This window comes from Cyrtonyx montezumae, unplaced genomic scaffold (genome assembly GCF_038088225.1).
Source record: "Cyrtonyx montezumae isolate F1298 unplaced genomic scaffold, pur_monq_1.0 scaffold_3, whole genome shotgun sequence".
NCBI lineage: Eukaryota > Metazoa > Chordata > Aves > Galliformes > Odontophoridae > Cyrtonyx > Cyrtonyx montezumae.
In genome coordinates, this window is record NW_027072034.1 from 99,296,421 (window position 1) to 99,309,882 (window position 13,462).

Here is a 13,462-nt window from a genome sequence, read left to right on the forward strand (position 1 = left end):
GTCTCCTGGCTGCTTTGCACTTTCTGAGGGCGGCTGTACTTGAGCGAGCTGCAGAACGAGAGAGAAAGAGAGAGGGAGAGAAAGGGGGAGCGGGGAGGGGGGAGAGAGGAAGGGTGGGTGGGTGCAGGGGGAGAGAGGTAAATAGCCTTAAATCGGAAGGGAGCTGCTTCTCTGTGGTCTTCCACAAGAGCTGCCTGGGCTCTGCTGGCTCAGTAATAACTGAGTGACCTTTTCTTTTGCTGTATTATGTCTGGCTGGTAAGGGATTGCATTTTGCAGCTGATAAAGCCCTGACTTCATTCAACTCGGCTCCTCACACGCTGCTTTAGGTAAGTTGTCTTCAGCCAGGACGGAGACAGACAGCCTTGGACTGCAAGATACTAAAAGGAGGACACCTGTAGCTCGGATGCGGTCAACACAATTACTTGGCGGATCCTTGAGGACCTCATTATTTTAAACTTAAAGAATAGCGATCTCCCTCCCCATCTCTCCCACCCCCCCTTTATTTTTTTTCCCCAAACAATGCTTCTTTTTGACCTTTCCCAAGGAGAAGAGCTACAAAGCAGCCACTGTGCTTATTGAACTGCCTCCCCTCTATCGCTTAATTGAGAAGGTAAGTGAGGCAACTGTGTACATAAGCTTTGGGTCATTTGTGTATGTGTGTCTGCATCACTCTCTCCCTCTCTCTCTCTCTCTCTCTGAGTCATAAGCCAGGGCTGCAATCCATACACACATCCCTGCACTGCAACTTTCGCTCGAGCTGCAGCTCTGCTGAGACTGTTTTGTTTAAATCATGTGAGGCTTCATTATTTTTATGATGAGACATGAAATACATGCAAGCGGAGGATGCTGAGCGAAACCCATCTAACTGGATGTCTCGAGAAATAGCAGTCAAAGTTAACAATGAATTGCAGCAGTGTGTCCCCCCCCTCCTTTCCGCCTCCGTTATTATTGTTATTATTATTCTTGCTTCTTCCAGAGCCGCTCGAAACGTGCTCTCAATTACCAAGGGAGTAGCTTAATTTCCCACTCCCCGGCTCTAATCCGCCAGCCTCCCCGTACAGCAGTTTCATTTGCAGCCGGCTCGGCGCAGGGTTAACCCTTTGGGCAGCGCGGCGGCGGCAGCGGCCCGAAGGCGGCGGGGGAGCGCCGGGCAGCCCCCACCGGCCGCGGGTTACCCGGCAGGAGCCAGCGCTCCGCGTGGGAGCCTTGCGGTGGGCTTTTCGGTTTCCTCTTTTCCCTCTTCGCTCCCGGGAGCGGCGTGCGACGGCGTGACAGCTCCGTGGGTTCCGACAAAGCCGCCCACCGGCGCAGAGCCGGGACCCGGCGCCGAGGGGTGCCCGGGGACAGCGGGCGGCCGTGCCCCCCCGCCCCGCGCCGGGGGGGGAGCGAGCGAGCGCTCGCTGCTCGGGCCGGGCCTCGGCGCTTCCATCAGGAGGAGCTCCGCGGGCGCCCGTACGGCGACTCATGCAGAAAAAGGAGAAAAGTTTTGGTAAGGCTGCTGGTGCGCGGGCTCAGTTCGCAGGAAGGCAGGGTCGGGCCGGGGAGGGGAGCGGGGCGAGCGCCGTTCCCTCCGCTCTTCTCTCCTGCCAGCGTTCGCGTGCGTTCTGCGAGGGGACCCCCGTGCCCCCGGCTAGAGAGCCGCGCAGGACCGCCGGTGACAGCGGTGAAGCCGGCCAGGTGCAGCCAACCTCGCTGCGCGCATCCCCGCGCCTCTCTCAGCCCCCACCTCCCCATCCCTGCTGATGCTTGGGGAAGGGAATTAGCACAAAAGGCTCGAGCGTCCGGCTCCAAAAGGGAGTCTTTGTTGTAGAGTGTATGTTTCTTATTTATTTTTTTATTTTGCATGTGAGCTGCATCAAAATTGAACTCAGTCTTGCAAATCTCTTGTTGGCCTTTGCCAAGCACTAGCACTTTGCTGCCATGGTAACTGTAATTAAACTGATAAGAGTGGAAAAATGTCAGTATCTCTGAGCCTTGCAGCTGCATTGGAGAAAAAGGGAATCAAATTGGTTCCCAGCACCACTGCTCTAAAAAAGGAGGGAGGGAGTGGGGGGAGCTTGGAGGGGGGGGGGGGAACACGACAGGGGTAGGAACATAGCTAAGCAGCTCCGTCCCTGAGATCTGGGTACATCTATTTGCTGTGATGTCCCTTAGGGGGCTGCAGCCTGCAGGGATGCTCTGGGCCAGTGAACAGAGAGAAACAAGCTTTTAGGCCCAATCTCGCTTTCAAAAAGAGAAGGGGAGAGAAGAGGAGAAATCTTTTGTTTGGTGTCTCTTGGCAATCGACTAGCCGTGTTGGCCAAATTCTTTTAATCTGTATCACTGCTCCCAGCTGTGGGACTGCATTCCCATTTTTAGCTTTTACCTAACCTCCTTCCCCCCCCCCAAACCCCCCCAATCTCAAGCCACCTCCTTTATTAAAAATAAAATAGAATAAAATCAGATTCCTCTTTAGAAGAAGGGGTAGGAGGTAAAGTTTAGTTACATACCATGGAAAATTGACTCAAAAGTATACAGAAGTGTCTGCATTCAGAGTACTAAAAAAACCCTCACTTTTATTATTATTATTTAAAAAAAAAAAAAGAAAACCTGAGTGTTATGGAGTTGCGGTTACTTTGTTGTGTTAACTACAGAAGCTGAGACTGTGCGGATGAATGGCACAGAACAAGAGAGCATAATGGAGGCAATCAACCGTTAGGCTGGTTCACAATGCAATCCAGGCAATTAAAAGCTCACCAGAGTTTAAATGAAGTGGTTCTACTTATTTCTGTGCACCACACTGCACAGGCTATTATTTATGTCTCTTTTTTTAATTATGATTTCCCTTAAACTGTCAAATAACTCAGAATAGCGGGGTCTCGGAGGCGATAAGAATTTTCCACGGAACAATTTGCATGCCAATCTAAAACTAGTTACGACTCTCAATGCGCTGCATGCTAGCTCTGAAATGTTTCTTCCCTTCTGAAACCTTAACTTTTTTTTTTTTTAAAGCCTGTGCGTATTGTCCTGAATAATTGGAGCACTGAGTGCTTATAGGATGGAGCTACAAAGTGGGAGAGACTCTGAAAAACGCTCTCTTTCTTTATTTTTTATCTTCTGCTGGATCTCCAGCTCTCTTGCTGACTGCATATCGTCAGTTTGCTGTCTTCTTAAGACCACTGCACTGATCTGTAATTTGCCCCAATCTGATTTCTACTTTTCTTTCTTTCTTTCTATTTTTTTTTTTTAAGTAGAACAAGTTCTCCCCCTCTTGCTGTGCATCCTCCTGTCCTTGGTTCAAGCATGTGTGCTGCAGCGAAGGAGGAGTGAATGGGCTCCAAAAGTTTGTTGAGCGCTGCGGTGCGAGATAGCGTCCAGTGCTGCCCCCGAGCATCCCTTGTACCATGAGCCAGCAGCTGTCCTCACAGTTTCTTGGTTCCTGCAAGGGCTGGTCCTGTGCACAGACACTGCTAACAGAGCTCGTTCTGTCAGAGTTCTGCACCCTGATTCCGGGAAAGGTGATCAGAGTGACATGAGTGTATGTCTCTGCCTTCCGTCAGGAGCCTGAGTTAGCCTTTTCCAGCAATCTTTCCTCTTTATCCTGGAATTCATAGCTACAAGATCCCTTGTCAGTGTTTCATTGTGCATTAAAAACTGCTGACAGGGACAGGAGTCACTTGTATCCAACTTATCTGGAGAGAGACCGGGGAAGGGGGGACCGAGGAGCTTACAGACTGGGTTGGGAAGTTCTCCCATCAGGAATGTGGATTGCCGTTAGAAGTCTTAGTCTTGTCAGCGTGCTGCAGTTCGTGTGCAGTGCCCTGGGGTTTGGTGAGGGGGAAGGAGAAAGAGCTGCTGAGAAGGAAAGGGAAAGTGAATTGGGGTGAAACAGAAGGGGTTTACCTAACAGTGACGGTCACTGAAATGTCTCCGTATTGAGTGCAGATCTGCTCTGGGATGCAGAGCATGGACAAGAAGCCCACCAAACTAAAGGGAAAACCAGTTTCAGTTTTTGCAGCATCAGTACAGTGCTTCGGAGCCGTCCGTGTTTTTGAGAGTTCTGCCTTCCTAGGGAGAGGGCAGCAGGGTGCCCAGGCAGCACTGTGTGCTCCCGGCATCATCTCAGGATGCCCTGAGTGCTGCCAGCCTCAGAGCTCCCATCTGCATGTGGGCATAGCTGGGTTGTGGGGCTGTGGGAGCTTCAGGTACGCTGACTGCTGCTTGGGGCAGCTAAAAGCATGCACTTGCTTTGTGGAAGTGTCACTGTACTGGAGATCCGATGGGAGCGTTAAAGGGAGGAGAGATGGTTTGGGAGGTGTTCTGCATTAGGCTAGGTTACTTCTCCTGTATGGTGTAATCATGTATTCAATTCTCAAAAGTAAGCGATTTAATCTAGGTCTGCGAATAAAAGCATGTGCAGAAAATTCAGAGCTGTGTAAAGCACTTCTTGGGGGTGCTGCTTGTGTTCTGTTTTGATTATTGTATGTCTCCAAAAAAATATTTTTTTTTTTATACTGAAACAGTAGTTTAATTTTAACTTTTATTAAAATAGAAGCAGCTTCATTGTAAGTACAGTGTGACAAAGATCAGATCTGTCTAAAAGGAAAAGCGTTCTTTCCCTCCCGGTAGCTACTGCAGACTGAATTCCTAATCTGGAGATGCTTCCAGCAGGATGTCAGGGCCCTCCTCGCCTCGAGCTCAGCAGTGTGGGACTGTTAGCAGGACTCCTGAGGGGTGTCTACCCCTTTCCACTTCGCTCTGCAAGGAGGGTTTGGGCTAACCAGCATGACAGTGTTCCGTCTGCTTTCTTAATGCAGCAAGAGCTTCAAAACAGTGCCAGACTGTGTACCACATAGCGTGTGCTGGGCTTGTATTTGTAACGCAATAATCTGGTGTTTGCAGTGTATTCCTTAAGAATTACCATGTTTGATTGCTTCAGTTCGCTCATTCAAGCCCTGTTGCTGCTGCATCTCGTTCCCCTGTGGAGTGCAGGGCAGCCCATCAGCCGGGATCAGGGACGCAGTGCTCCAACCCACTGCCTTATCAGCCGACAAAATTTTTACATTACGATTTTTTTCTTTAAAGCCCTTAACTGCATGAGCTGCTACTTTATCCTGGCTTCCCTCAAGCTGAAGATTAAAGCCCCAGAGCAGTATTTCTCGGTTCTGAACTTTTTCACTGAGTTCCATAAAGTTGATGTTCTGTGTGCCCGTCCTCTGCGTGGTGGTGGAGGTGGTCAGAATTAAGTGCGCCGTGGGTTTTAAAGGGATATTTATATTCTTCTGTAGTACGCAACTTCACAGATCAGGCTTTTTCACCAAGCAAATTTATCGGCAATCCTAAGGACTGCCCTGTACCATTGGTCTGGTACAGGTGCTTTACTAAAGTCTCTGCTGTTTTCAGTGTTCTTAGTCGTATGCTTGTAGCTGTGTTACTTTGCTGCTTCATAGCTGCACTCTGGGCTTAGGGGAGCCCTCTGGCAGCTGGCTGTGCTGCGGTGCTCGCTCAGGACGAGCGCTGTGTGTTCTTGCCCAGCCCTGCCCTGCTGCCGAGCCCACGCTGGTCACAGGCTCTCATCCTCCCACTTGGGAACAAGAAACAGACCTCGCAAGTTGCTGAGTGGTGTGGGAGCTGCGAGAGGAGCATTGATTGGAGGGTGATGGGATGGCAGCAATGCCATTTTGATACTTATGGATAGAGAATTAAAGACCTTGGATTATCTTGTTAGGAGCTTTAGACATTCAACAGCAGTATTGCCACAGCACTTTGGGGTGCTCACTAGGAGAACTGTCTCTGTAATTGAACAGCTAATTTAACAGACAAATATATAAATCCAAAATGCAGAGTAGAATGTGTTGCAAAGTCGGGAGCAGGGATGTTATATGTCACAATGAGAGTAAGAATTACCATTTTTAATGTGTTGACCAGCTTCGTGGGTGAAAGTCTTGAGTTCAGCTTGATAAACCCTACAAAGTCACATAGCTGGCTCTACACTTGCTGCGGTCTACGTACATTCGATGCCTTTCACGTACACGTATGGATCCCTGGGATGCCTCAGCTGGCACAGCATTTAGCCTCTTGTCTTCACAGTGCTGATATTCATAAAGGCACACTGTACCATCACTTCAAAGATTACGCTCATTTTCATGTTTCCCTTATGAGACCTTTAAAAATAAGTAAAATAAAACACCGGCTTGTTTGTGTTCTCTCTACCTGAGACTGCCTTTCTGAGGTAGTGTACTGCGGTACCAATGCAGCCACACTGATAGAAGCTGGGGCTGCAAAGCTTTCCTAGCAGCAGTAATGTAGCGTTCTTGATGAGAAGATCTTGAATTTGCTTTTCTTTGTTATGCGACTATTTGACCTTTCCCAGTTGCTGCGTAAGAACGGGGTGCCTTGCCCAGAACTTGGGAGAAGGATTCTCCTGTCAGCAAAAGCATTTATTCTCGTCTTAGAAAAATCTCATTGTAATGCTCAGATGCACTCTAATGAGTAGCAATTTTTTTTTTGTTGCTTCTCTGATTGGCTTAAAACAGTGAGATAACCTAGTAATCGAACTGCGTGTCTGTTTTCTTTCCTCTCTGATGCCTGTTTGATGTACAGCAAAGCGTCCGCAAGGCTATGATTTTGCTTCTTCTAAGAAATGACTTTCAGAGGATCAGTGTGAGTGTAATCGGCTGGCAGTTCGTGAGACCAGCCAAGAGAGACCAGTCTGTAAGCACTTTGGGGCAGCGACCTCCTCTCCCCATTTACAGCAAAATGAAGGGCCATCGATTTTTTGTATGGATCTCTGGAAGGCAGCCGCAGTGCTCCACATGCCATTGCTCAACTGTGTTCCACTTTTGCCCATTCCATCCCTGAAACAGTGATTCAAGAGTTTGAGTTGTTATTTAAATACTCTCTCCTATTACATATACAAAGGTATATGTAATTAATGGACACCACTAGACTCATTTTCCCAAACTATCAGTTGGCTAAAATTGGGATTGGAGTGTCGGGCAGAGGTTTTGTACTCTTATTATTTTCTGTGACAAACTAACAACTGCCTGACCTTGAGCATCTTATTTAATACCAGATTTTTCAGCAGGTCCTTAGACTGAAGAATGTAACTAGCGATGCTGGTACTGAAGAACTGAAAACAACCCCTGCTGCAAAAATATCTGGGCCAAACCTCCCTTAAATTCTGGCCCTTTACCTTTGATAGTTTTAGTCTTTCTGTCTCTAGAGTCTGGAGAGCTCATATATTTTATAGATAATCCAAATAACACAAGTTTAGGTATATTTGCCATTGCAGATAGGCTGTTTGTTTAAACTCTTGAATGACAAATATTGAGTATGTTGGGCAAAAGTGTGGGACTCTTCAAGAGGATTGTTATAATTTTTCATTTTAAATTTTCAGTTATATTTCTTTTCAGCAAAGAGACCCAGTAAATGAAGTGGAACTCACATCAGTGAAAATTTCTGCTCTCAAGTTTATTTAATATTGTTTTCAGCTTGCTGTGGACTCGCCAGATTATGTCATCCTGTCTCTGCCATTGCCTTTATAATGAACTGGGTGTGTGTGGGAGGGGAGAGGTGGAGGAAGAGAAGACTGCGAGGCTCATTCTGGAGAGTGTCTGTTTTCACCCTTCTCTCCTCTTGCTGTGTTTCAGGTATACAAATGCTCTCAGTTCAGCCAGACACCAAGCCGAAAGGTTGTGCTGGCTGCAACCGTAAGATTAAAGACCGGTATCTTCTAAAGGCCCTGGACAAATACTGGCATGAAGACTGCCTGAAATGTGCCTGCTGTGACTGCCGCCTGGGGGAGGTGGGCTCCACTTTGTACACCAAAGCCAACCTTATCCTTTGTCGCAGAGACTACCTGAGGTAGGTCGCACTTGTGTCGTGTTCCCTGAGAAATGTGGTGAGCCAGCTCAGTCTTTCCTGTGTAGGTAGTGGTGCATATATAGTGCTCGGGGGCTGCAGGACAGTGTTTGCAGAGCATGAGGCAACCAGCTGCAGCAGAGAGGTGAAACTGAATTCAAAGGCAATATCCTATGCTTTTGAGTTCTGTGATGCTTATGCCAGGGTGCTGTGCCGGGAGGGAGGTCAGGACAGAGTAACCCCTGGCTCAGCACAGTGCTCCTGGAGAGCTGATCCTCCTAAAAGCAGTGCAATGTTCAGACTGAAAGAGCAGGGCCGCCTTCATGGCCTGCTGCTGCTCGAGTGTGGGTTGGAATGCCATGAGCGCTGCTGCATGTATCTGCTTCTGCCCTTTGAGTTTGCCAGAGGGATAGTGGTGGTGGTCAGAGCTTTAGGGAACGTTGCCATTTATCTGCTAGAAGCTGCTCTGAGATGATCCACTCACCTTCCCTGTGCTTAATAACCCCATAGCCGATGGGCTCCAACCAGCCCGCTGACCTGTGTGAGACGTGGGTGACCCAGCACTGTGTCTCAGAGGTGGCCCTGGGTGACACGTCCTGGAGATGGCAAACTATCACTTGATTCTGTGTGTTCTTGTTTGCTTGTCAATCTACTCAAAAACAATTGGGTGATAAGTTGGCACAGTACCGGACTAGAGTGTGTGTGCATAAATAAGAGCTACTTAAGAAAAGCTGAGTTTAATCGAGACGTCTGGTCTCTCTGGGCTGTCAATAGTAAGTAGAGAGAGGCTCCTCTGGGGTGATACAGAGCACCTATTTCCTGGAGGAGCACCTTCCACCATTCCCTGCAGAGGAGGCCTAGTGAGACTGGCTGCCTGAGGCTGATATGAACTTCTGGGAATATTTCCCTTGCCCTTGTAGCATAGCCTTTTCCTTTTAAAGGGACATTCAAGTCTGTAATACGTTGGGGAAAAATTAAAATTCTCTTTGAATGAGTCAACTTAAAAGTTCAGTGTAGGCACAGGTAGCAAATACGAAGTTTCCAGGTTGCATGGCATGAGAAGGTTGGAACAGAAATCAGGATTAAAGTGTTAACAGCTCTTGGTACTCTGGCTCACCATATTACAACCTGTTTTTTTTCTAAAGTGGAGAAAGAAGTGTTTGCAAGTGTCTTATGCATTTGCTGAGCTGGGGCTGCAAGGCAGCTTAGGGTTCTTCAGATGTGGCATTGGACCTGTCAGTGATAAAAGTGCTCTTCTACCCGTTAAAGCTCTGTGAGCTAAGCACAAGATGGAGTCTGCATCTTAAAGCCATTGTGTTAAAGCTGCCTAAGAAGTAGCTAACAAAACCGTAGTTTTAAAAATGAAGAGGAAACTGTTTCATACAAGGAACAGAAAGGGATCATTGTACAGAAACCTAGGTTGCATGTGACCTTAAATTGTGAGTATAGCGAGAGTGGTATGAACAGCTTCTGGGGGGAAGGTAGTGCCGAACTTAATATTTAAAACCTGTTTTAAGAATCTTTCTACAAGAGCCTGAAGGAGTAAGAAAACTCTACTATGGCAATTTGATCTCCAGATTTACTGGTGACTTTGAACTTACTCAGTCTCCCAAAGACTAACACAACAGATCGAGTGTTTTAAAATCAAAACCAAAAGTGACTGAGTAGTAGGGATATGAACAAAACATTTCCCCAGTACAGATGTGTGCACACATCCCATTGCTCTTTGGTATTTAAAGGTCTATCAGTAGTAAATATTTAGCATTCAGATTGTTAAAATTCACAGTATGTAACTCAGAGAAAGGAGACTGCGATTTTTACACCATTATTTATCTGTCATGAGCGCTTTCAGAGCTGATTTTTTGGTTATTTGTTCATATGCAGCATTTACTTTTGTACCAGTGAAACCGGCATACATGAGAGCTCCTGTAATCAGTCTGAAGATTTTTGGATTTTGTTTCTGTATTTATCCAGTCTTTATGAAGTCTTAATGAGAGTCGTAAGCCTTTCCATAGTGATTCTTGTGAATGCACAGATTTAAACTTGGTATTTACTCTAAACTTCATACTGATGCACTTAAGGTAATTGCAGATAGTCATTTGCTTCATTGCGTCTTATCTACTTAGTTATGCAGTGAACCTATAAAAGTGATCTTTTTAATGCTAATGTAGAAACTAGTTAAATGTTCTCTAGCTTTGTAGTCAAATAAGCTTTCATATTTAGCAACTCATTTGATATCAGTTTAAAGAACAAATTACTTAGCAATAACGATCAGATTAGGGTTCGATTGCAGTTTCAAACTAGCCTCTTTTTTTATTTTATTTTATTTTCAACTGTAAAGGGAGTGTTTGCTGTATACAAAACTGTTTCAGCTTCCTATTAATTTATGTGGTGCCCTCTAGAGGATATGTGGCTTGTATGATGTTATAAAGAGTAAAATTGCTTATTAACATGTCTCTCTGTATTCATTATGTATTTCAATAAGACAACCATTCTACGGATACTACAAGCAATAATGTAGCTAGTCTGTGTGCTTTGACATCCATGGTTAAATTCAGAAACTGTGTGATTGTGTCTTTGGCTATTTGCAAAAACGCTTCTATTATCTCTCATTTAGAACTGCCTGCCAAAAAATATTAAAGATTCCCTCCACTCTAATGCATGCTCGTTTGGCATTTAAGCACTGAGATACCTACTCTGAGACTTTTATAAATACTCTCTATTGCCAGGACTTCAAATCTCACTTTGTTTCAGCTCTCCCCTTTGTTAAAATTAACTAATTTTACTATATTAAGATCTTACTCTCTAGGGTAGAGGGGGTCATGGAGATGGACGTAATGAGCTTGGAAGATGTTCTGGGTGTGAGAGGCTTTCCTCTGCAATCTGATTCAACTAAGTCACTCCAGTGATTTCAGAGGTGGCGTGTGGCACCCAGGGTATTGGAGTGGTCACAGCAGGAATGAGCTCTGTTTTGTTAACGAAGATGAGAACTGACTTGAGTAAAGAATGGGCTCAATGTTAGGAATAACATACATGGTGAAAATGATATGCAGAGTATAATTCCCCTGCAGGCTTCTGTCTCCTGCTTATACACTCCTGGGTCAGAAAGTGAAGACTTAATTTAAGGAACTTAGGTTTATGCCAGTATTTCAAGTCCATTTACAGTAAGTGAAATATGTGAGAAGTTGGCAATTTTTTTTTTCTCCTTTTCTCTGGAGCTGTGCAGTGACATCTTAATGTATCAACCTATCCTGCTCTGTCCTCTGTTCTGACTGACTGGCAGCATGTCCATTTACAAGCAAAATATTCCCTTTGAAATCTGTCATTACTGCCATTAATGACCAGTCGTTATGTTAACAGCCCCTGGGCTGTTAACATATCAAACTGGTTGTTAACTGGAAGGTTATTACTTATTTAAACCGCAGGTATGAGTTGTGTGAAATGTGCTTTGGTTTTGCATTCTGGGCTGGTTCTGCTCAAAACAATGGGAAAAAAACAGCATAGCATTTGCCTTTGGGGTGCCAGGGGATTTGCTTTCTGTTCCATCTGCTCATTTGATTTCTGCATATTTGTGAGGTCCTCCTGCCCCTGGGCAGCCTCCTAATTTCAGGTGCAACCGTGTGCAGTCCCATCTTTTTAGCTTTCCGTGCAAATGGGCAGTCACAGATACTTCCAGATGCACAGTAATGCAAGCCACACATCTGAGATTAATATCTGGCCCCTAAAAGTGTAAAATGAAAGACCGACAATTACACATAACTCAGTTGTATTAAATAATGAGCTTCCTCGGATGCAGCGAAAATATGAAAGTACAGCTGTGCTAAGCTAGTAGCAATGTAGGTCAATCACCCTTTTCACTTAGGTTTTTAGCTACGCAAACCCTGCTGAGCGACCAATGACTACAAAGTGCTGTTTCATTCCTATTTAATTTTGGCAGCATTTTACTGAAGAGCAGGCATTCATGCAGCTAAATTATCTTCACCGTTTCTGGTTTTAACTCCAGCTCCATGACACTAAATGTTGGAGTGCATATCTCTTAGTAAACACAAAGAATATGGTTTATGATTTTTTTCTTTTTTTTCAAATCCATCTCTTAACATGGAAATTGAATTAGAACTTTTATTTCTTTATGCATAATTTCCCTAGCCAGGCAAACAGATCATAGGAAAAGGATTAACAAAACAGTGTATTGGGGAGAATTCTTGCCCTTAAACACATCTAGAGCCTTACCAAGGATGAGGGGCACGATGGCACAGAGATGTGCCCCCCTCACTGCCCACACTTGGTAACCATTTGGCTTGTAAATGTACTGCAGGCTTTAAAAGTACCATAGAATGGCTGTGAAGATGGGTTGACTGCTATCCCTGAAGAAAGGGACAAATCATGTTTTTTTTTCTTGTTTTCTTTCCTATTTTCTGATCTGAACACTTGAGGCAAACCTAGATTTTAGATTATATATTGGACAGGATCTTGTAAATAATGAGAAGTGACTACAGAAAGTAAAGTGCTCAACCACAGGCATTGTGAAGATGCTGCCTCTGTAAAATATTTAGTCTGTGAAAGGGTGCAGGCTGAAAAGAGTAGAGTTTAGAAGCAGCCTTTTCCTGTAAAACTTCCCTCACTCTAGAAACAATTGTTATTTAAATATGTGTGTGTGTGTGTGTGTGTGTATGTATGTATATTTATCTATCTATCTATATATATATACAAGATAGTAGTAAATATAAAATTTAAGGAAGACTTAAAAATGTCCTGTGGACTGTTATTGTTTAGCAGTTCTGTTTCTTTCATGTTGCAGAAAGCACATATTAAATATTGCAAACGTATGAAGTATTGGCTCACGTAAATGCTTGTATAAGTACCCTGCATGGAGATTTTCATGGATAGAAGGATGTAAGGTCTTTTAAACTGATGCCTTGGTCTGCTTCTTGCCCAGCTTAATAAAATAATGGTAAAACTAAGGATTCAAACACTCAGAGCTTTCAGAAATATTGAGGTAATTAGAAAAGTAAGGCTTAAGAGAGCTCTACTTTCTTTTCTAAAATGATCCTTTATTTATTCATAAATACCCTGATGCAGTAAGTGTTCAAATATTCAAGAAGTATTGAAGAGAGTACTAGTTTGGAGGAATAGGCCCTAAAATAATTTAATAGATATATGGATTTTGTAGGTGTAATGGTCTCCTTGTTGAATTTTTACTGCGTATGGGAGATTCATATTCTAGTAAATTTACAGTAATTGTAGCATTTAGCATGTCTTTAAAAATAAGAATATAAAACAGCGCAGTCACACTATCTCTCCCACTAATTGACAGCTGCTTTGAAATACTTAAAACATTGTACCAGTTCTTGAAGGGTAAGGGTGTACAATGAGGGGAGTAATACACATACACATCACAATTGTAAGGAGTAATGGGTTTGATTTAGTTACACTCTGGCTAGTTTAGCTCCTTATTTTAGTTCATCTGTGATAGCTTTTAATAAGAAACATTCAATTAAGCTGTTAAAATCGGTGTTTAAGTCATGTTGAAAGGCTGTAAAATATGTGTACTCAAGTTTGACGCTCTTCAGTAGTTCCATGTGTTTGCTAGTATCTTCTGGTATATTTCTTCAGAGCTG

The 13,462-nt window shown here is 44.5% G+C and overlaps 1 protein-coding gene across 5 annotated transcripts in view; it reads left to right on the forward strand.

The window, feature by feature from the left end:
• The window catches only part of LMO3 (LIM domain only 3), a 58,298-nt gene that overhangs the window by 149 nt on the left and 44,687 nt on the right, over nucleotides 1-13,462 (forward strand). Inside the window, exons 1-3 of one of the 5 annotated variants that reach the window (XM_065742532.1) lie at nucleotides 134-328; nucleotides 547-612; nucleotides 7,634-7,847. In XM_065742532.1, the coding sequence (XP_065598604.1) occupies nucleotides 7,642-7,847 (206 nt within the window). In that variant the 5' untranslated portion in view covers nucleotides 134-328; nucleotides 547-612; nucleotides 7,634-7,641. Of the gene's footprint in view, nucleotides 1-133; nucleotides 613-1,313; nucleotides 1,492-7,633; nucleotides 7,848-13,462 lie in introns of those variants that run through there. The other 4 variants (XM_065742531.1, XM_065742530.1, XM_065742534.1 and 1 more) reach the window with 4 other exon arrangements.